Source organism: Parasteatoda tepidariorum, chromosome 8 (assembly GCF_043381705.1).
Source record: "Parasteatoda tepidariorum isolate YZ-2023 chromosome 8, CAS_Ptep_4.0, whole genome shotgun sequence".
Lineage (NCBI taxonomy): Eukaryota > Metazoa > Arthropoda > Arachnida > Araneae > Theridiidae > Parasteatoda > Parasteatoda tepidariorum.
Genome location: NC_092211.1, coordinates 91,252,841 through 91,277,554, shown reverse-complemented (window position 1 = coordinate 91,277,554; position 24,714 = coordinate 91,252,841). Strand labels below are relative to the sequence as shown.

At 29.1% G+C, this 24,714-nt stretch overlaps 1 protein-coding gene across 1 annotated transcript in view; it reads left to right on the top strand.

Annotated features, from left to right (window-relative positions):
* LOC107446555 (probable ATP-dependent RNA helicase DDX23) overlaps nucleotides 1-24,714 on the top strand; it is a 55,246-nt gene that overhangs the window by 5,538 nt on the left and 24,994 nt on the right. The window contains exons 5-11 of the mRNA XM_016061231.4: nucleotides 1,077-1,185; nucleotides 7,586-7,724; nucleotides 10,715-10,869; nucleotides 12,908-13,084; nucleotides 15,202-15,281; nucleotides 17,367-17,592; nucleotides 21,106-21,251. Coding sequence (XP_015916717.1) covers nucleotides 1,077-1,185; nucleotides 7,586-7,724; nucleotides 10,715-10,869; nucleotides 12,908-13,084; nucleotides 15,202-15,281; nucleotides 17,367-17,592; nucleotides 21,106-21,251 — 1,032 coding nt within the window. The remainder of the gene's footprint in view (nucleotides 1-1,076; nucleotides 1,186-7,585; nucleotides 7,725-10,714; nucleotides 10,870-12,907; nucleotides 13,085-15,201; nucleotides 15,282-17,366; nucleotides 17,593-21,105; nucleotides 21,252-24,714) is intronic.

Genomic DNA, 24,714 nt, shown 5'->3' with positions numbered 1-24,714 from the left:
AATCTTCATCAGTCTTTGAATTTTTAGAAAGTGTCTTATGTATTTGTTTCTGGACATTGATCAGGGTGGGGTTATTTACTATTTTAAAATAAATACTAATGATTGGGTTATCAATTAGAAGTAGTTAACTCAACGGTGTTTTCTTTCTAGTGTTAGTTAGATTTCAGATATAATATTTTTGATAGAATGTCAGCAAATTTTTCACTATTTCGATACATTATGTTTAATATGACAGAGTTATAAAAAGTTTTTAAAATCTTTATAAAAATTGAATTTTTCTTTCTTCATTATTTTTATTGGATTCAGTTCTTAATTTATAATAGACCTTTCTTTTGAATTTTAATTTCTTTGAATTTTGAGACAAGCTCTTTAGAACAGATTGTCAGCAACACTGGCTAAACTGCCCTTTCTTTGTGAGTCCTGGCCTCCTTCAAAAGTCTTTACTAATCCACTTTCTTCTGAGAAGTTGGTCTCCTGTTTTTTTTATTTTGAGCATGACAAAATGTTTGCCTTTGAATTTCTCTTTCTTAGGGCATTCTTCAGCAGAAAGAAATGGCAAAGACCTGTACTGCTGCATTCCTTTTTATTTTCAAAGATAGACAAACTTATTTGTTATAAAAGTTAATTCAAGGCAATTAATTATTTCAGAAATTTGGATGTTGAATCAAATCATTTATTTTAATAGTAACTTTGGCATAATATTGGCATCCAATTAAACATTTAATTTTAATATTACTATTAAAATTTTTCCTTGACCGCAAATAAATAGTGAAAGAAAAACATGGCTTTGTGTTTGTTATACTTGTTTTTGAATGATTAATATTTGTGTCCACTCTTATTCTGGTTTATAATACAAATTTTCATTATATTTCATGAAAAATGCACTTAGTAAAGATCTGTTTTTTTTTATAGGATCTTACACAAAATAAATTTATTTAGCACAAAAGTTTCTTTGTAAATTTCTTTGTATGAATAATGGATAGTAATTGATAGCCTATGGAAAATTTTCAGAAACTGGTGCTTTTAAAAAACAACTTCTATCAGCACTTCACTTAGTTAATATATTTTTTTTCTAGCATTAAAGAAGAAGATGAAGATGGTAAAAATGATAAAGTTAAGAAAGAGCCTCTTTCCCTTGAAGAACTTATGGCAAAAAAGCAAGCTGAGGAAATGGCAAGGAGCAAGGTATCTTAAGATAAATTTTTCATTTCACAAAGGAGAAAAATATATATAATCAAAAATGTGATTTTTAGAATTTTTTCAAGTTATCAGTAGTACTCACATTTAAGAATATTTTAATAGAATATGGCAACAATAAATTTCAATAATACAGTTTAGGAAAAAGAACTTCAACATTTATTACTTGATGTTTCAAAAAGCATGCAGGTTGCTCCTATATTAATCAGTATGGCAGTCTCAATTCATTCAGAAAGTTTAAAGTAAAAGACTTTCAAAGATTTTGAAAAAATCAGGAATTTATTGTTGTAAGGCATAAGTTTTTTTAAAAATGCACGTTGGTCCTTTTTTAAAAGCTATTTGTGACATTCACAATTGTCTTACTTGATGAATGTGCTGCAATTGGTGGGATTGAAAAAGATTTTTTCTTATTATTTAGGATTTTCAGAGAGGTTTTCAGGTTATCAATTATGTTAACATTTTTGTGTATAGTACTTAGGATGCAGAATTTTTTTTTAGTTTTTTATATTTATTGTTGTAATGCATAGGAAGTCTTAAAAATGCATGTTGGTCATTTTTTAAAAGCCATTCGTGTCATTCACAATTGTCTTATTTGATGAATGTGCTGCAATTGGTGGGATTGAAAAAGATTTTTTTGAGAGTTTTTTGCTATTATTTAGATTTTTAAAGGTTTTCATGTGATGAATTATGTTAACATTTTTGTGCATAGTTCTTAGGATGCAGAAATTTTTTTAGTTTTTTATATTGATATTTATTTTATAACCGTCGTTGAACAGCCGACCCAATTTTGGGGTTTATGGCTACCAATGTTTAACTCCCATGAGCCATCTATCAATGTTTAACTCCCATCCCATGAGGTCTCTATATCGATATATATTGATAGTAATACTTTTTTTTATTCTTTCTAAAACTTTTGATGACAAGAGGCTTTGTAGTTTTGAAATTGGTGGGAGTTCTTTGTTATGTCATATAGGGTGCACATATTAAGGGGGATCAGGTTCATTTCATCGACACCACTTCATCGACTAGGTAATTTCGTCAACAGGCCGTTTTCTCGACAGGGTCGTTTCCTCAACAGGGTCATATCTCATAGGTTATTACGTCGACAGTGTCATTTTGTCGACATGGTCATTTCATCGATAGGGTCATTTCGTTGACATGGTCATTTCGTTGATAGAGTCATATCTTATAGGCTATTACGTCGACATGGTCATTTCGTCAACAGGATCATTTCGTTGATAGTGTCATGCGTAATTCTGAAACTATTTTAGAGATTTAATTTAAATATTTTTATTATTAATTAGAAGAATGCTGTTATTTAATTTTTATACTAAAGTAAAATACTTTTTTGCTGTGTATTGTTCCAATTGCTCTAAAAGAAGTTTTCTTTTTAAATAATTTGATAGGTAGTTGAGAAACGTTTCATGGAGAACGGTTGATGTATCAAAATCTACTTTTCTATATTTAAATCGTAATAGCTCGACACTTGTTTTCAGGATAGGTAAGGAACATTACCAAGCATGTTATCCGGACCGTGGTCAACAGTTGATGTAGTGTGATGTTAGAAATAAATTTATTTTTAATATCAAATCATATTAATAAAATGAGATATTCTTAGAATTCAAATTAATTAAAGTATACAGTAAAAATTTAGACACTATTTCAGGGGGGGGGGGGAAGCTAAATTTATTGCTGTAAAAATTTTCAACAGTTTTATGTACATTTTAACAAAAACATAGACTTCTAATTCTCACAGAAATGAAAATAATCATAGGCCTTAAATCAAAAATGAAAATAATCATAGGCCTTAAATCTGCATAAGTAAAATAAATTTTTTTTTAGGTTTTTTATAGTGGAAAAGTAATTTCTTAATGTTTACTTTAATTGCAATTTTAAACTTTTTATTCAGCATCTTTAACATTAGGACAGGATGAATGAATATGCTTATTCAAACATTCGAACTAAATAATCAAAATCAAACTTAGTCTTAGTTTTGTTACCACTGTTTGAGTTTTCTAAGAACTATAGGAACGCAAACATGATGTTTAGGTATTTATTGAGGCAGTTGTAGACTCCTACAATGTTTAAAATACTACTTACCGGACCAAAAATGTTTAGAAACACTGGCGTAACATTGCAAGCATGTTAGTGTTTGCTGTTCACAAAATATTTTTTTTCTATGGATGGCGAATTTAATGATAGTATTATTTATTATATTCTAAGCTAATGTTATTAAATTATTATTCTAATTAAATATTAATACAGTAGGGAACCGATTATCAGGAACGATCGGGACCATCGCTATTCCGGATAACTGATTTTTCCGGTTTTCTGAATCGCTACAAAAAGCCGTTTTTTTATTGTTAAACCCAACTAAAAAAAAATTTTTTTTTTGGAAATAATCTTAAAAAGAAAAAACGATGAAGTAATACACTAATGATTATTTCCATAATGATGGTAAGGTGAACATCTTTCAAAAAAGAAAGAAAAATCCTAAAATCTTATGAGGAAAAAAAATTTTTTTTTTCGAAATGGCGGGAAAATTTATCGAATTTCGTTCCGGTTTTTTGGTTTTCCGGTTCTCTGATTTCCGGATAACGGGTTCTGTACTGTAGTATAATTTAATAAGAATAACAATAGTGGTAAATAAATGATGAATTAATCCCTTTTTATTTGCAGGATTTAAATTAGACACATTTTGTTTAAAAGAAAATTAACAAAAAATCAAACCTGGAATTTAAGCGTAAGAATAAGTAACTATTACTCTACAAAAAAGAAAAGAAAAATCTTGCAATTAAAATTGCGACCAATTTTCTACTAGTTAAAGTGCTCAAATTTTTAACTGGTTTTCTGTACAGGATGAAAACACAATTTTCAAACGCTTTCTGACCACTATTAGCAGAACTTATCGCCAATCAAAATTTTGATTATTTTTGGCCTGAACAAGCAGGAGACTCAAAACTAAAATGTAGAAAAAAATGAAAATAATTTTTTTTATATATTTAAAATATCAAGTTTGTTCATTAGACTAATAATGAGAAAATAAATGTATAAAAATTTTCATGCATAGCATAAACCATTGACAAAAATTAACATTTCTTTTTCAATGCACGTATCAAACATGATGTTTAGAAACATTTCCATTTCTGATTACTCATTTTAAAGGACTTTCCTTAGTGCTCGCCTTCAAAATATATACTCTCATTGCAAATTTTATTAATTTAAATAATTTTTTATTTTTTTTGGAAATTGAAAAGAAAAACATTTTAATATTTGTTAAAAAAATAAGTTTGCTAAACTTATTTTTAATTAAACATTAATGAGAATAAAATTAGATGCATATGGACAACTCTCCTCAATGATAAACTCAAAAGTCAATTTATTTGTTATATCCTAATTAGTTGCATTTTTTTTCTAAATGTTTTAAATCATAAAAACCAATTAGACAGGTTTCCTCCCCTCTGATTTGGAACCATTTTTTACACGATCATTTCGATTGCATTGCATACAGAGGAAGTGGAGTCATTTTGAGTTTTTTTTTTTACATTAACGATGTCTATTTCATAAGGTCAAAGAACTTATAAATGTTTGGGGAACACATAGGATAAAATGCATATTAAACTATTAGGCATTAAAACGTTATAAATAATTAATTAAGTAAAAAATAAAATAAACTGGAAATGCGAGAACAAGTTTTTTGTCTCAAATATATTTCATTTAAATTTCACAAAAGTAAATTTCGCAAGAAATGTCTGAAACTTCCCTTTTCTGCAACATAGCTGGCAAAGGCATGAGGAAGAGGATAAGAACAAAAAAAAATTTTTTTCAACAATATTTCCCAATATGTTTTCCAAGTTGGATTTTCATTTTATTTTTTCCCACATGCATTTTTTTCCAATATTTTTATAATACTAGGAACTACCCTTGCTGACTTCGCTCACCAACCTTCATAATAGTCCCTCATACATCTTAGTTTCTTTTCCCTGTATCGATATTTTTTTTAAAGAGAAAATGTATAAATATTGAAATTTTCTCTATGAAAATTTTTTTACTATGTAAATAGTAACGAAATTAATGAATACTTGCATATGAAAAAAATTCATCTGAGCTTGAAAAAATAAATTTATAAACGCAGGGAATATATAAATTTTTGATGAAACAAGAAGTAATTTGACTAGCTAACTATCTAAAAGATTTGTGTTTTTCTGATTAAATTCTTTTTAATTGTCACCATTGTTATCATTGTAAAAGTTTGTTCCTTTTTTTTGACAAGATTTTAAACCGTATTAATGCATATTACTCATTGTGGGGGGAACATTATATAAGTATAATTTTCTTTTTATTGACAGAGAATTTTTGCAGCTAAAATGGCCTGTTATCGAAAAGATCTTTACAATGTAATGTCCTATCAACCATATGGTTTCACTATCCCTCAGATTCATTATATACTGTCTTTTTTTCTTTGCTAATTTCACCCTTTATTCACTCTCTACATTAAGAATAATTCACAATAGTTATTGCAATGCTTTTGCGATGATGATCTATAATAATGTACATTGAAAATTAATCTTAGAAATAAATGTGTTAAATATAAGTAGAAAAAAATTGTGTAATATGCAACTTAAATGTGTGAAAAAGAATTAGATCACCAAATGTGAAAAATGTCTCGTTCTTGGACGTGATGTGAATAGAAGAGTAAGCAATTTATAAATAAAATACTTCTTTTCTGGCAACTTCAACATACTATTAAGATTTTGCATCAGGCTAGATTTAAAAACTTTCAACACAAATATACTAAATTACAAAGAAGTGCAAGGGGCATAGCGTCTAATGTGAAAAATCATAAAACTAGTTTCAAAATTGCGCATGACTTAGCCTACGAAATAACCTGTTCTACAAATTGTCAACCAAAGGTCCCTGTTGGCAAAATTACATTGTTGACAAAATGACCCTATCAACGAAATGACTTGTTGATGAAATGACCCTGTCGATGAAATTACCTAGTCGATGAAATGAATGCGACCCATTAAGGGGATATAAAACAATTGTCAGTGGTACACTTTTTTTTAAAAAAAAAAGGAACACAGTAGTTTTATAATGACACGTTCACCCAGGTGTAAACATCTGTTATTATATTTATAATTTGCAAGTTGCATGAAACCAATCAAAAGATATTTGATCCAAAATCAGACAAAATTTTAATCTAATTTTATCAAATTATTTTCCATTTATTGAATAAATTCGCTATGTGTGTCACAACAAGAGCTGCTAAAAATTTCTGTTGCTAATAAGCAAAGAATTACGTACAAACGTAGAATTTTACTCAAAATTTTATCACCACAAATTTGTTGTTTTCAATGATCTCAGAAGTTCAGTCAAAGAGTTTATCTTTTTAATGTTATTTTGCTTTTTATATTCTTCACCAAATACCAGGAACTGTTTACAATAAAAAAAATAAATTTGCTCAGAATTATAAAATTTGTTGAATCCTTAGAGTTCTTTTTTATAATCATTTATTACAAATTTAATAATGGTCAAAAGTTACTAAAATTATAATTACTACCTCATTTTAAACAATTTAATTTGAAATACCAAAATCAAAAATTTGAACAGATTCAGTGAAATATTTTATGAAAAATTAAAATTTGAAATATTATTATTCAGATACGATTTAAATTTCATTTTTGATTAATTTTTAAGATTTTGTCATCTGAAATTATATAGTTTAGAATGAAGTAAACATTTGTGTACTTTTCAATTCAAAACTTTTTTTTTACTAAAATAATATCTAATAATACAAAATTAATAAACTATTGAAAGATTATTTTTTTAAACTTAGAATTATAAGTGGATTAGTGAGTTTTACAACTGTATGCAAAAATAATTTGATTATCTTAAATGACCTCAAAAATATGGCAAACAACGCAAAAAATGAAATTAGCATTGAGCTATTCAAACTTTTAATCATTTTCTTATTGTATTGGTGTAACTACGTTTTTTGGATTGCTGTTTTTCCCCATTTTTTTAAAGTCAAAAATTCCAGTTCATTAAAATAAAGAAAAGAAAAAAAAAGAAATGCATTTTTGAGTCTGATTTTTGGTATTTTAAAACATCAGTTTCAAAAATTAGTTAAAGTGTTGCATTTGTTTACGTTGGTGTATCAGTTGGTTAACATTGTAATGCAATACATTAAAAATAAATACAGATATGAAGTATATGAAAAATCTTACGAATGAAAACCCATGACATGTATTATGTCTAAATATAAAAGTATTGCGTATAAACTTGTGCAAAACATGTCATTATTAAATCACTACAGTGTGTCCAGTAATTTGGTCAAGGACTGTATTATATATTTTTTCTTTAGAGTATATTTTTCAATTTTTAGCCTGTATTTCTAACGAAAGAGCAGCGAGCTGCTGAAGCCCTAAAAAGGAGGCAAAAAGAGGTGGAGGAACAAAGGAAGAGAATGGATGAGGAAAGAAAAATTCGAATGCAGTTTATGGAAGAGGCCAAACATTCTCAAGGTATTACCAAGTTTCTTCTTAATGAATTAAAGTTTTTCTGTTTTTTTTGCACATCCTGTCAAACCTTTGGCACAACTTCCGCTCTTTTATGATTTCTGTTATTAAATGATCACGAAATTTGTATACAGGGAAATCTCCTGATGTGGGCACTTCCGCGAAGCGGACCCCCCTCAATATGGGCATATTTTTGATTTCCCATGAATTTCCTATGAATAAACCATTATGTGCATTCTCCGCAAAGTGGATGTGGGCAGTCATTTTTGTCCTGAAATGTTATTTTCTATCTCTTGAAATCAGAGACTATTTTTTCTAAATTTGGAAGAAAAAAACTTTTTTTGCAAGAAAAAAATCTATGCAACTTTTCATAATTTTTAAAGCATGTAAATTTTTTCCCTTATCCTTCACTAAAAATATTAAGCTATTTCTCTACTTAAGATCTTACTCTTGTCACGATGCCCAATCTTTCTAAAGAAAGGAGAGATGAAACTGCTGATTCGGATAGCGGCATCTTTTGATCTTCATCTGGAGGGCACAGGTTATGAGACCCCACAAGCTGAAATAACGCCTTAAATGCTGAAAATTTCTTTCACTTTCTTATCAACTTGAAGACTGTATTTAATGCAGCTTGGGTAAAAAAAGATAACAGGAGTAAAATCTTTTAGGCGTTCATATAAATAAAACATTTAATCAGAAACTTGATAGATGATTAATTGTGAATATATCAACTTCGTAGGTCCTTGTGCCTTACAGGCAAGCATTGCTTTCTTTTTTTCGTCTGTAAATCGTGGAAGGTTTACTTTGAAGGAGGTATTAACCATGTATCTTATCAAGTGATAGGTAGGTGTTAGGGAGTGTTAGCCTTATAATTGAAGGACTAAAAGCTCCTATTCGGTATCATGTGACTAACTTGAATATCTGTGCTAATAGGAAAATTTATCTGTAGCTACAACTGGAATTATGCATTTATATCAAACTTTTTAATATATTCTTTTTGTACAGAATTTTTTTTGTACAGAGAAAGGTCTTGAGAAATAATAAAATAGAACAGAGAGAGAGAAAGAGAAAGTTACATCCATGCCTAAGGTAGGATTCGAACCCACAACCACTGCCGCTGTAGTCCAGTACAGTAACCTTTAGACCAGTGATCGGCAAATTGAATAACTAAAATGAAGTAAAATAGTGTAAGAATTAAATTAATTTCATGAAATATCAAAAATTGTGGATTACTATAGTTGCAATCTCATTTTAAAAAATTTTTCTTTCAATTTTTTAAGCATATTAAATTTGAGGTTGTTGACAATTTCGTTTACTTGGGTTCTGTAATTAACAGCAGGAGCAATATTACAATAGAAATATAAAGGAGAATCACTATACCCAATAGTTGTTTTAATGGAATTCAAAAATACATAAAATCTAATGTAATTCATAGAAAAACAAAAGTTTTATTATATATGTTTCTTTTAAAATCAATTTTAGTATATGCTTGTGAAACCTGGACCATACCTTGTGCGGATGAGATTATGTTGGGTACGTTTGAGAGAAAGGTCTTAAGAAGTATTTTTGGAAGAATTCAAAAAAAAAAAAAAACTGTGTGGTTGGTTTAAAAGAACAAATTTAGAGCTTTATCACCCATATACTGAACCTGACATAATTAACTTCATTAACCCCGTAACTTGTGCGCTCGAGTTAATTTGAGCGTGTTAAACAGGCCAAACTATACACACTCGATATGATTCGAGCGGCATTTTATTTTATGCTGCTATAATTTTTCACACTAGAGTATAATCGAGAATTGAAAATAACAATGTGAAAGCTCAGAAAAAAATCATTTTATTGATATTTATCATTTACATAGGATTGTAAGCTCTAACACTTATTTATTTAAGAATAAAATATAGCCTTTTTCCTATAAAAACAAAAGCGTAGTGTATCAAAATTGTCCACCCAAAGAAAAGATGAACCAGGAGCAGCAACAAATAGAAACCTTTGAGGAGATGGATTTGGTTTGACATTGCTTATCTCCTTCCAATCAACGGCTATATCTTCTTCTGAACTATCTTCAGAATCACTACTACCAGAATCACTTTCTTCTGAGCCGCTTTACGACAAATTTGCGTATTCATATTCAGATTCTGAATCGCTCATTTTTCTATCTATATTTTACTAAAATATAATATAAAATAAAATATAATAATAATAATTTGAAAATGAGAAACATACCAATTGCATAAATATCCAATATAACCAATTTTATTTTCTGGAATCACAAAGTAACTGACTGTCTATAAAGATACACTTATATTTGCACGTTGTAGGTGCTTTCTTTTGTTTTATATACAGTTTGATGGGCAAGCATTCTTGCATTCCTGCACTCGTGGCGACTGACTGCAATCCGTCGTAGTATTTTCGTAAATTTTGACTGACTGCAATCCATCATTGTATTTTTGTGAATTTATTTAAAGGCTATTGTTTCTTACATTTTACGATTTAGTCGTGAAATATCAAACACTTTTTTCTCTTGTTTTGTAGTTTAGTTCAATATTTACCTATGTGTTGTGAACTTGCAAAGTTAAGTGTATCTTTATATTAAATTTGTCGGAAAGCAGCTCAGAAGAGAGTGATAATTACAGTAGTGATTCTGAAGATAGTTCAGAAGAAGATATATCCGTTGATTGGAAGGAGATAAGCAATGTCCAACCAAATCCATCTCCTCAAAGGTTTCCATTTGTTGCCGCTCCTGGTTCAACTTTTCTTTAATATTAAACTATAAATATAACTTAGATTTTTTATGTCAGAAAATGATAATAATCTTTTAGTTGTGGGATTATTTGTATTGTTTCTTTCTTTCCAGAGGTCTTATTTATGGTCTTATGGCCTGTTTTATAAAGTGAAGATCTCAGAAAGAAATTTTTTTTGCTTTCAAATTATTATTTTTTGTAATTTAAAATAAAGTGAATATTAAGATATAAATATAACTTTTTTTATTACAGAAAATGATAAGGAGCGGGAACGACGAGAAAGAAGAGAAAAACGTGAAGCGGAAGAAGCATTAGCATCAGCTGCTGCAGCTGCAGCAGCTAATGAATCTGATAGAGATAAAGTCAGAGAATTGAAAGACAAAGAAAAAGAATTGGAAGCTATACGCGTTAGTATACTTTATTATGATTTATTTTTAGTAGATAACATATTTTTTTGTTGTTGATGATTTACTTTTTAAGGTGTGTACCCTCGCACACACTTAAACTTTTCCATCAGCATGAAAGGCGGAGTGGAGTTCATATGGCTCTTTATGAAAGGTACTTGTTTTCAATTTTCGTTTTTCAAATCCCTTAAGAGTTCTTTTTTCACTGGGTGTTTTTTAAAAGTGCTTAGTTTTCCCTTTTCAACAATGAGATTTTTTTCTTTACCATGTCGATTTTCACCATGCATTTTGCAAAAGCGTGCTTTTCACATTGTTCTATTCGATATTTTCGCAATTCATTCAACCACAATCTTTTTCAACATACCGTCGGTCCATAGCTTATGAAGGGACCAATAATTTTAGATGTTTGATGAAATACTTGGAAGTCTGCGTGTGTGTTTACCGAGCTGGATTCAGTGAGATTATTGCATTCTTATGTGCAACTCAGCTGCATTTTGCAAGATATTCTCAATTTTGGGCTTAAATTTCCCTCCCTCTGATATCGAACCGAAAAAGCTCTCGATCATTTTATAATGGCTAATATAGTCAATAAAAGAGTTTTTTTTGTCAGAAACTTGTTATTTTATCATAATCATCTAAGTCTTTGAAAATTATTTTGCATTTTGTTAATGTATATAGTGCTTAAAAATATTTTTGAGAGCTTAAAAATTATTTAAAAGGTGCTTATTTTTTGTTGAAAGATTTAGCTATGCACCCTGTACAGGCATTCATAATTTTATGCTATATAATGATAAAAAATTTTAATGAGTCAATATTTCATGGTAAAAAGGTATTTAATTTAGACATAATTTTTCTGATTTAAAGAAAATATAAATTTACAGTATTGATATTATGTAAACAGATACTAAATTATCTTTCATATTGAAGCATTGGGAGTTATGATTACCATGAATGACTATGAATTTGTGCTGTTGTCTTCACCATATTTTGCACGAGTACCTAATGGACTTTGCTCGAGTACCTAATGGACTGCGAAGCCAATGGCTGCGGGTTCCAATCCCCCTCTAGGCATGAATGTTTCTTGTCCTCTGTTGTGTGTGAATGTGGCCCACCCATGAGCAACACTTCCGAGGTGAGGAACGAAAGTTCAGTACCTGCCGTTAGGGAAAAAAAAAATAATGTCAGCAAGGATATGAATTTTTCACAGCTATGTGACAAAGTTATTGATCAATTATCCTATTGTTGGTCGTTTTATGCATCTTTAATTCAGTTAATGAAAAAGAAAATAATAAATTAGTTATTAATAATATTGCTTTACATTTTCATACGAGTCTTTACATTTTCTAATTATAATTCTAAATAACATTTTTGTCAAATTTTAGCTCTTCAGATGTGCTATATCCTCTTAATGATGGGCATAGAATGGGCATAAATACACAATAGGAAATTGAAAAAAAGATAACTGAAAAATATAATAATGAGAATCGAAGCTGATGTTGTCAGGGGTCGCCCAAAGGTTTTGCAACAAGTCCAGGAAGAGAGAAAAAGACAATACAAAAGTAAAATATGTAAACTAATTACAAAAGGAAAAATAAATATTTTAAATTTTGTAGTTAATTTATGTATTTTACTTTCGTATTTTGTTTTTGTATTTTTTATAGTCTTTTTCTCTCTTCCTGGACTTCTTGTAAAACCTTTGGGGTACAGAGAAAGCAAATTTTAGAAATTAATCATGCTCTCTCAGTAGAAAAGGTTTTGTATTTTTATGAGTTTCGGGGCTGATACCTCCTGGCTATGTCTGCTTTGGTTGTCATTGTTATATTTTTCATCGTTATCTTTTTTAAAATTTTCTATTGGTTTCAATTGTTCTGTGAAATTTCTGCTGCATTGCGCAGCTTTCCTTTGAAATTGCTTTTTAACTGTTATTTTTATATGCACTTTGATTTCTCTTTTTATTACTGCTTAAAAATACACATTAATACTTATTGAAGGGAACAAAGTTAATCTGAGATTAAGATGTTTTTTAATATATTTTTTTCAGGAAAGGTATTTAGGTTTGATAAAAAAGAAGAGACGTGTTCGACGTTTGAATGACAGAAAATTTGTGTTTGATTGGGATGCCTCAGAAGATACTGCTGTAGATTACAACCCTATTTATAAAGAAAGACATACTGTGCAGTTCTTTGGGAGAGGCCATGTTGCTGGAATAGATTTGAAAGTAATGCATATATTCTTAATCGTTATTTTAAATCTTTCTTTTTCTTTAGGCTGCATTTTACTTTATTGGAAAGCAATGTTTTTGTGGGGATTGAGTAATCAACAATTTCTACCTTCATCTATGAAAAGGTACCCCACCATAGAATCGAGTTAACTTGTCTTTTATACTAGTGAATTAGAATTATATTTTTGTAGTGGTAGATACACTACAGTACTTCCCCACCAGAATTATATCTGTGATAGAATTCGATTAACGGATACCACAAGTTGATTCATTGCAGTTTTGTGAGAAGCTGGGATAGCTGTATTAAGATCACCGTACTTTTTTGAGTGCTGATTGTGAGAGCTGTATTAAGTTCACGATCATGGTCACTCCTGTGTTGCCTTTAGCAGTCGAGTGTGTACGTTGTGTGTAATCAAGACTGAGAAGCAACAGTGTGAGGAGGACAATGTCAGTCACAAGTACCAAGTGAACTGTTCAATGTAGGCCATCCATTGAAGTAGGCGTGTTCAAATCGTAGTGGGTATTTCTGCCAAGGTAGGTATGTTCACATCACGTGTAGCATTTTTTAAAAGTGCTTAAAGGTACTTTTTTTATTGGAGGTTTTTAAAAAGTACTTAATTTTCCCTTTCGAAATGAGATTTTTTTTTCTTCACGGTGTCGATTTTCACCACGTATTAGGCAAAAACGTGATTTTCATATTATTCTATTCAAAATTTTCACAATTCATTCAGACACATTGCATTTCAGCGTACCGTCATTCCGTAGCATATGAAAGCGCCAATCATTATATATGTTTGAGGAAATGCTTGCTGGTCTGCATGTGTGTATAGTGAGCTAGATTCAGTGAGAATTATTCTTGCACTATCATGAGCAACTCTGCTGTATTTTGCAAGCTATTCTCAATTTCAGGTTTCATTTTCCGCCCTCTGAAATCGAACCGAAAAATCTCTCTATCTTAATATGGTGGCTAATGTAATCAAGAAAAGAGTTCTTTGTCAACAATTAGTTATTTTATAGTGATCATGTAAAGTCTTTGAAAATTATTTTGCAATTTGTTAATGTATATAGTGTTTAAAAATATTTTTAGTGCTTAAAAAGTAGTTGGGCTTCTTTTTTGTTGAAAGATTTGGTTACACACCCCATAAGAATTACAGACTTTTTGTTAAATTGAGGCAGATTTTGTAACCTAACATTTGTTTTATATGAACAAGTTTTTTTTTAAAAATAAAATTTCAGGCCAGGAGCAAATAATATTTTAATTGAGATTTTCTTTCTCTTTTAAATTGTTTTTAAAGGTATTATATTTTCAGAGTTATATATTCTATAGAATCTAAAATATAAATTATTTTCGGTATTTAAATTTATGCCTGATGATATATATTTTTAAAGTTATGCATTCTGTAGAATCTAAAATATAAATTATTTTCTGTATTAAAATGTATGCCTAATGGTATATATTTTCAAAGTTATACATTGTATAGAATTTAATTATTTAAATTTATTATCATTCTTGAAATGTGGGTGACAAATGAAGCTCTATCTGGATGCACATATGTATGAGAACTACATTAAAGTGCTCCAGTTTTCTTAAGACTCTTTATTTTAATTTTAATATTAATTTTAAATCAGTTTTTAAGTACTACCTTCAATGCTTTTTATATTCGTTTTCTCAAAATAATTTTAAGGTATTTAAATTTAGCGAACTGAAACATACAGTAATAATAACTGCAATTATTACAAATTCTCAATTAAATTAACAAAAATAAAGAAAGAAAAGAAAATGAATCAGTAAATAAATAAAGATAATTTAACTAATTGACGTTTTAAATACATTCCAATATTAAATAAAAATAAATTATTTTATAAATTTTGAATAAGAAAATAACAATACCTACTGAAGCTACAGCAATTTAAATGAAAGAGTTTGATTTTTAATTAGTAATTTCTTTTATGAAGTCTATAAAGAAAAATGGATTTCTTCAAAAAAAATCTAAAATTATCTCAAATGTTTCATATTTCAAATTTTTTCAATATTCCAGATATCAAGGTTTGACTGTATTTTATTTGAAAATTGCTCTAGGGATTCAAATTATGAATTTTTTTTTAAAATTTAGTCTCAGAAGAAAGAACAGTCTAAATTCTATGGAGAACTTTTAGAATTAAGAAGAACTCATGCAGAAAAGGAACAAGAAATGTAAATTCTTTTTATTTATTTCATATTTATTCATTGACAAATGTTGTATTGACATTGTTTTGGGTCACAGTTATTACTCTATATCATTTATATTGATATAATTTATTTTAAAGTTTTGTTGTAAATTTATTTTGTTTAAATTAAAACAAAATAATTTCTTTAATAACATTGTTAAAAAAAAATTTTTTTTGTGCATTTTGAGAATTTTTTTGAAAAGTAAAGAATTTTAGTTTTCTTTTCTGCAGAAATTTACATTAAAATTTGAATCATGTATATAAGTAATCACTTTTTGGCTCTCTCAATTTACGCCAATAGTATCGTAAATCGATGCAATGTTTCAATTGTATTTTCGGCAGTTATTGATATTTAATTTTCATGTGGTTTTTAAATATCCCGATATATTTCAAACAATATGGAAAATTCAAATCCATTGAAAATAGAATCGATGGAAAATTAATTCTATCGATTTTTTGGCAGTTATTGCTATTGATTTCTCCATAGTTTTTAAATACGATATTTTTTTGTACAAAACAAAACACGCATTTGAATAACCTTTTTTTTTTGAGGAGTCCAATTCACATGATTTCATCGTCAATCTTTTTTCGGCAATTACTACTACGGATTTCATGATTTTAATTTTTTTTTTTTTTTTGTGATGATCATTTATAAAATGTGAAGAAGGAAATAGTTAGTGCTCTCCCTCCGCCCCAACAAAATGCGAGAATATCACCCATAATATTAGAATTAAAAATTATTACATGTTCAGTTAAAACAAAATCATATATATATATATATATATATATATACGTATTTTGTAAACACAGTGCTTTTTTTATATTTTAAATTAGTAACGTGTATGTTTGTTATTATTAAAAGTATCTTGAAGAAAGATATTAGTACTAAAGAGTTTTGTCGCAAATAGCTCGAAAAAATTCTGCCACAGAGGAAAAGACTAAACGATGAAATGTACACGTTTATTTATTTCTATTTTATTTTAATTTGAAATACATATTTTTAAAATACATTTGACTGCTTTTGCTTGCAAATTGTTGACTAGACAGGGAGTTTCTGCAAAATGCAAGGAAAAAAATTGAATGAAGTGCAATAGTTTTTGACATCATTGATAACTCTGAATATTGATTTCAATAATAAGCTAGACTTAGCCTAATTGGTGCCCGGTTAAAAATCTTTGGGGACCCCCTCTGATGTGGGGGCCCAGGGCAACTGCCCCTAATGCCCCTGCCTTAGTCAGGCTCTGATAGTAAGCTGTCAAAAAGAGAAATTAGTGGACTTGCAGTCAACAAATGACATATTTTAAAGCATATGTCAGGTATTCCTAAAATCAGCAGACAAATTTTTTTTCTTCTCTAAGGAGAACCGAGCGAGTAGTTATCGACAATGCCAACCTTCATGTATCCAAAGGTACCTCAAGATAGAATCGAGTTAACACGTCTCATATAATAGTGAATTTATGTTTAATAATTGTAGTGGTAGTTAGGCCACAATATTCCCCCGCTAGAATTTTATCAGGTATAGAATTCCATAAACAAATACCACTAGTTTGAAAGACTGGAAGAGCTGTATTAAGTTCACCAGATTTTGAGCGCTAGTTGTGAGAGCTATATTAAGTTCACCGAGTTTTGACTGTTGTTGTGAGAGTTGTATTGAGCTCACTTGTGTGTGGTCTCTCCTGTGTTGCTATTAGCAGTCAAGTGTGTGCAGGATCTCATTGTGTGTAAATGAGACTGAGAAGCAGCAGCTTGAGGACAGTGTCGGAGTCACAAATAGCAAATCAACTCTTCATTGTGGACCATCCATCGCTGCTTAACTGCCGAGGTAAGCGAGTTCATATCACGTCCGGGTTACTAATGTGGGGCGAGTAGTTATCGACAATGCCAAACTTCATCTATCTAAAGGTACTTCAAGAAGATAGAATTGAGTTAACACGTCTTATATACTAGTTCATTTGTGTTTAATAATCGTAGTGATAGTTGCTTCACTCTTGTAGTGTTGATCTCTTAAGCATTTCTCTTTAAAAAAAAAAAAAAAAACAGGTTCATATATTGTTTAATTTTTCTGTTTTAGTGTTCGCTTAAAGAAAATCAAAAAGAAAGAAGACAAACAGAAATGGGATGATCGTCATTGGTCTCAAAAGTCCATTGAGGAAATGACGGAAAGAGACTGGAGAATCTTTAGGGAAGATTTCAACATTGCAATTAAAGGTGGACGTATACCAAATCCCATTAGAAATTGGAAAGAATCTGGTCTGACAAAACCTATTTTAGAGATTATCGAGCAGTTAGGATATAAGGTCTGCAACTTTGTTCACGTTTATGAAAGTTTGAAATTCGTTTAAAATGTTTGAATACATTAGATATAGTGGATTTTGGTCAATTCCACCAATTTTGTATGTTGTGTTTGCATACTTTAAAAATTATTACTTAGTTAAAAAAATTAAAGCAGCTCTAATAATTTTTTTTTGAAAATAAGCTTTTGTGTTATTTAAACTCACTCAAATTTTTAGACACTTTTAAAAATCAGAATAATTTTTTTTTTTTTTTTTTTTTTTTGAAAAGTAAAAATTGTTGCACCCATGATATTTTTTAATCTTTGAAACTAATAAAAGTTGCTGAAAAGGGCAATAAATGTAAATGATACCAAGACTTATTTTAATGAAATTTTTTAGAACTGATAGATTTTTTTGAGTTATATACTTTGAAAGTCAATATGACACTTTTGAATAGAGAATTATTTTTAAATGGGAAAATATTTTTTTTTCTATAAGTGAATTTTTTTATTTTTTATATTATAGTAAAAAGTTTATTTTTTGAATGCTCAATATCAAAGTTCTATTTTCTGGACACTTTTTGGTAATGAAAGTAATAAATCTCTTTAAAAAAAATTTTTTTTGTGTTAGATAACTTTATATGATTTAAATTAAAAAAAGTACCTAATTCTGTTCTTGATTTGTTTTTACTTTCATTCTTCCCATCAGAGGAAGAAAAAAATTATTAAAGAGAAAGTTAAACTTATGGAAAAGAGTGTTTTTCACCATTTTTTTAAATTTTTTATTTTAAATTTTTTTTTATTGGTGACATTTATTTTATAATAACAAATTTTTATTTTGTTTTGAATGAATGTGATCTAAGTGATGATAAAACATTACTGAACAAAAATAGATCAAATTTATTTATTTGTTCTGTGTAACACTTGTATGTTTTTCTTATTAAAGGGGAGCAACACAGTAAAATTCTGTTAAAAAGGATTTTTTGATGAATTTTGCTACGATTGGGACAATTAAACTTAATAATTATAAATTTATTTTCTTGTACATATTTTAATTTTATCATGAAATGCAATTTTTTTTTATAAATTAGCACCTATAAGTACAAGATTACTAACTTATTTTCTAAATTAGCTGTACTCATAACTTGAAAAAAATCATCCGAATTTAGTTTGATTTTTTTTAAAAACTGCATGAATATAGTGCTTGTTGCACTTGAGATTTTTAAAAATATTTTTTCTTCTCAAAATGGTGGTGTTTTGAAAACAAAATTCAAGAAATGATTTAAAATAAGTAAAATTTTCATAGATTACTCAAAACCAGTCAAACCAATTAAAAATTCCTTACATGCTACAAAAATTACATTTATTGTGAACATTGTAGTAAAGTTTGAAGTAAATCAGTTGAAAATTGTGCTACAGGGTGCGTTGCATTTTTAAAAGGTGCTTAAAGATGCTTTTTTTTAATTCAGGGTTAGTAAAAAGTGCTGAGTTTTTTTTTTTTTTTTTAAGGATATTTTTTTGTTGTTGTATTGATTGTTGTTCTAAATTACAAAAAATGCATGATTTGCAATATGTATATGATTTGCAAATGCAATATGTATCAGAGACTAGTTATTTTATGATTATGTAAAGTTTTTGAAAATGTTTTTGAATTTTATTGGTTTTATGTTTATAAATGAAGGACTTTAAGCGATAGAAATTTTTTTATTTTTATTACTGCACAGATCCTAATCAGGATTTTTATTTTTGGAAAGTAATTAAAAATATTTTTTGTAGTGCTTAAAAAATCTGGCTACGCACCCTGTATTAGTTTGAGATACAGAAAGTCAGAGAAACATAGTTCCGAGTAAATGGGGTTTAAAGTTTGTTGAATGTTTAAAATTGTGCAACTAACTACAATGCATCAATACCCAGTCCATAAAATACCTCTTTTCAATCATTTTCAGTTGTCTTGTTCATTTTCTTCTCACTCATGTAACACCTTATATGTTTACTTGCGGGTGTCCACATGTACGTCTATTGTGCTGGATTGGGTGAGATTATTACACTCTCATGTGCTGTAGTTTGCAAGATATTCTCAATTTCAGGCTTCATTTTCCATCCTCTGATATCGAACCGAAAATTATTTTGATTATTTATTAATGGCTAATATAATAAAAAAAAAGAGTTCTTTGTCAAAAACTAGTTATTTTATCATGATCATGTAAAATCTTTGAAAATTATATTGTATTTTGTTAATGTATATAGTGCTTCAAAATATTTTTGAGTGCTTAAAAAGTACTTAAAAGGTGCTTATTTTTTTGTTGAAAGATTTGGCTACACACCCTGTTTGGAGTAGCAGCTGGAATTCTATATTTATCTTCATTTTGAGCATATTCTTTGGCTGCTGAGCCTATATTTATTTCTAATTGTTCCAAAACTTTTACCCTTTTGCAACCTTCATTAAAAATTATGACAGCTAAATAAGTTGTAATAATTAAGTTGCAATTTCATCTATCTCTACTGAAAGTACCATTCATTCTTTTGTAATTTTAACAAATTGTTTCCATAAAATAATTCAAATGATAGTATTTTACTAATATGTTTTGAGAAGGGTGAGCTTAATCAACTGAACATGCAAGTTCCCCTCTGTTGTGTGCCACGCTCGACATATTATGCTGTAAGATTAACATTTTTACGAAAATCAATTAGATATTTTGGTAATAATTTTTTTTTCTTATTTTTTGAAAATTTTGCTTTGTAGTTCCCCCTTGATGCCCAGTGGTAGCGCTTCGTGCTGTCGTCACAGGTTGATGATTCTTTCCTCGGACTGGACAAGGTTGACTCAGCCTTTCATCCTTTCAGTGGGCTGATAAAATGACTACCAACCATGCTTAAGAACTAAACACTGGGGTTTTCACGTTGAGCTGACCACCCAACTGGAGCGTCTGCTCTTATACCCCAGAATCCAAAAGTCAAGAAAATTGAGATGGGCTCAGTGGCCCTCTATGGGCTATCGCGCCACTGTGTTTAGTTCCCTCTTAATTAGATTATGATATTTTTCCTCAACTTTTTGTCAACCAATTTCTGAGATCCATTACCTTGACATCAACTATCTAATAGTTTTTAACACTATAACTTATAATTTTAACTAAATGTCTATATAAATAATTTTTTTTAAGAATTTGTTTGTATTTTATTTAAATATTCTGAGTGATTAGTGGTATGCTTTGTTTAATTTAAACAAGGACTTTTCATAGATTAACAATTGAAAATTTTTCTAAAAGAGGTAATTGCATTAATTAGGCACTCACAAATAATAATTTGGTTTTTATTATTTCCAGTGTTTCATCTTAAAATTTTTTTCAGAATTAAAGAGAGACTTACTTAAAGCTTTGTGTTTGTTCAATTACTTTTCCTTTTTGAAAGCTTTAATTTTGTATTTACAAAACATTTGTCACTGATTCATGATAAATCATAATACACATATCATAAGATTTCATGATGCTTAAAATGTACGATAATTATAATCTTAACATTTTGTTCTTTGTGTTTTTAGGATCCTACTCCTATTCAGAGACAAGCTATACCAATTGGTTTGCAAAATCGAGATATCATTGGTGTTGCTGAAACTGGCAGTGGTAAAACTCTAGCTTTCTTGATACCACTATTAGTTTGGATAACTTCACTGCCTAAAATTGAAAGGTAAAATAATGTTTGTATAGTTTTGCCTTGGAAATAAACTTTCTAAAAAAGAGCATTAAGAGTAAAGAGAGAGAGAGGGGGGGATTTCTTGACTGTTGAATTATAATGTAAGCCTCATTTATAGTAATCAGGATTTAAAAATAAAAATTTGTTGTAACTATATAAAATCAATTCAATATCTATTACTATTTTTTTTATTTACCCTATGAAATGAAAAGCTTAAAGTTTCATTAAAGAAATATTTATTAACCATTTTAAATTAGACAGCAACATGGTAGACACGAACAGAGCAAGAACTGAACATGAACTATGACCTCCTCCAAGCAATGCAAAGCATCAATCACATCTCAGTTAGTTCTATACAGTTAAAACACATATGTTACAATTGCTATTAAAAATTATTAATCATATTGTAGTCGTTTTCAAGGAACACTCTTTATTGATATTGTTTTACAGTTTATATACAGTTATTGATTAATCTTTAAAATTTGCTGCCCTCAAAATATTTTAGCCATTGAGTAATAGCATGAAATTTACATAAATTTTGCATTGCATCAAACATGAGGTTAATTGAATATTACTTCATCGACAGGCTATTTCTTCATCGACAAGATAATTTCATCAACGGGGTCGTTTCGTTAACTGGCCATTTGTCGATAGGGTCATTTCAATGATGGTAATTTCATTGACAAGCCATTTAGTTAACGGTAATTTTGTCGATAAGCCGTTTAGTTGGTAGAATCATTTCATCAACAGGGTCATTTTGTCGACAATCGTTTCGTCAACGGGATAATTTCATTGACAGGATCATTTTATTCGCTGATATGATCATTTCATTCACAGGGCCATGCATAATTTTGGAACTATTTTTAGGGATTTTTTGCTTTTCGTCGTAATTTAGTGTATTTTTACACTAATTGTTTTATTATTAATTAGAAAAAATTGTATATAATTTTTATAATAAAGCAAAAATCTTTTTCCTATGTTGCAATTGCCATAAAAAAAATAATTTTTTTAAAAACCCAGTTAAAAAAAAAACAAACTTGTATGTTCTAGTTCTGTGGTCGGCAAACTTATTAGCCAAGGAGCCAAATATGAACATTACAACAATTTTTAAAAAAATTGGGAGCCAAATCTGCTTGTTTAGTAAACTTTTATTACACTAAATAAGTAGTACACTAAATAAAACTAAATTTCATACTTCATAAATATTTATTAATGCAGACAATGTGCTTGCATCTCCTTGGAAAGTTTGAGTAAGTCAGGTTTGAATGCTGTTTTTAATTTTAGGCATGATTCCAAGTTCTCATCAATAAAACGACTTCTCAGTTTACTCTTGATAATGTTCATGCTTGAAAAAGATTGTTCGCATATGTATGTAGAACCGAAAAGGGAAAGAACAGCAAACACAAGCTTTTTCAGCTGATCGTAAGAGTCAGAAATACTATTACAAGCGTTGAAAATGATCATGTCTTCCGTCTCCAGGTCATTCAAAGCAGACCACTTGTGTTGTGAACTAAGATCAAATTTTTTCTTCTCCAATATTTCCAATTCAACACAAAGATGTTCGAATTTAGAGCGCCATATCACCTTGTTTTTTAAATCCAGCAATTGTATTTCAAAGCTACCAATGTCAATTTCAAAAGGAGAAAATTTTAACTCGGTTATCGTAGCATTAAAAGGATTTTTTATAAATGCTAAAGTTGCTGTGCTGTTTTTAAATTCCTGAAACCTGCTGAGAAATTCTTCCCTCATATTTAAAATTATTGTTTTAAAATGGTGTTTATCAATAGAGGAATTATTTTCTTGGCGATGCTTCAATCAGATATCAAATATCAGAAAGTGAAACAATGTTTCCCTTTCAAAATCCTGAGCAAAAATGGATAATTTGTTTTTGAATGTTATTACTTCTAACATTGAAAAAATTAAGTTTCCTTTCCCTTGTACTTTACGATTAAGCTGATTTAGATGAGACATAACGTCAACCGTGAATTAAAAGTTTTGGATCCACTGATCGTCTGTTAGTTCTGGATAGTGAATGCCCTTCTGAAGGAGAAATGCTTTAATTTCCGGAAAAAGGGACGCGGAACGTTTTAAAACGTCCCCTCTTAATAACCAACTTACCTTGTTATGAAGCACCTTGTTATTAAGCTTCCTTTCCCTTGTACTTTACGATTAAGCTGATTTAGATGAGACGTAACGTCAACCGTGAAATAAAAGTTTTGGATCCACTGATCGTCTGTTAGTTCTGGATAGTGAAAGCCCTTCTGAAGGAGAAATGCTTTAATTTCCGGAAAAAGGGACTGGGAACGTTTTAAAACGTTCCCTCTTAATAACCAACTTACCTTGTTATGAAGCAGAAGATCAGAGTACTCACTCTCCATTTCAAATAAAAATTCTTTGAATTGGCAATGATTAAGAGCTAAAATGGAGTTGATAATGGTAATCACTAATTCCATACTTTGCAAATACTTTATGTTCTAATCATTTTTCATGTTTATTTTTCAAAAAGTACTGTAACCAAGTAGCTTGGTTGGTCAGGCTCATTTTTAGTTTCTGAAGACTGTTTATAACCAAGAAAGGAGGTGTTTGAAGTATGTTGAGATAAGAATATTTGGCTTTAAACTTTGTCCAGGTTATTTCTTGTCAGCCAGTAAAGTATTTAAATTTCTATTCCTGTATGTTTTTAGAGCTTTTTTCTTAAAACCTTCAATACTTTCTAGTGTAATTGAACATTTAGGGAAGTTCAAATATTATGTAAGCATGCTTTTGAAAATTGCCAGCTAAAAGAAGCAAATGGTGAACCTCCTCCTGTGTTTACATCATATCACCCTTCCCTTCTAGTTTTTACTTTAACTTTTATTGTAGCAATCTAATTTTAGGATTAAAATGTAATAAAAGATGTAACTTTGCATAAAACAAAACTTACTTTATGTTTTATAACATTCTCAGCAGAATATTCGTTAGGATATTTTTGTTTTCAATATGCTTGAAACTCTTTGAAGAAATTTCTCCATATTTATTTTCCTTAATAAATTTTTTAATTCGCTTTATAAGAAAATTTTTGAAAATAGGGGATTTTAATACCTTACTTAAGCACAACTCTTCCCTTGTCAGCAAAAGCAAGCAAATCACCCGTTAGATGCAAGCATAATATTTGAACGAACCTTTTTTTATAAACATGATTTTTTTAAAAATAATTTTTCTTCATTATGCATATACTAGTATGCACAAACATATCGATTAGGGTATTAAAGACCAATGAGTGTCAAATTTGTTTCAATATTTTTGCGTGAAACAGGATGATGCAAGAATGTCATAAAATAATATCTTAAGTTTTAATATTTTCTTTTTTTTTTCTTGCATTACCCTACATGTGTTATGCTATACATTACCTTTTTAATCCCCTCTTTTACGGTGAATTTTTTTTTTTCATGTACGTAAAATTCTGTTTACTGACTGA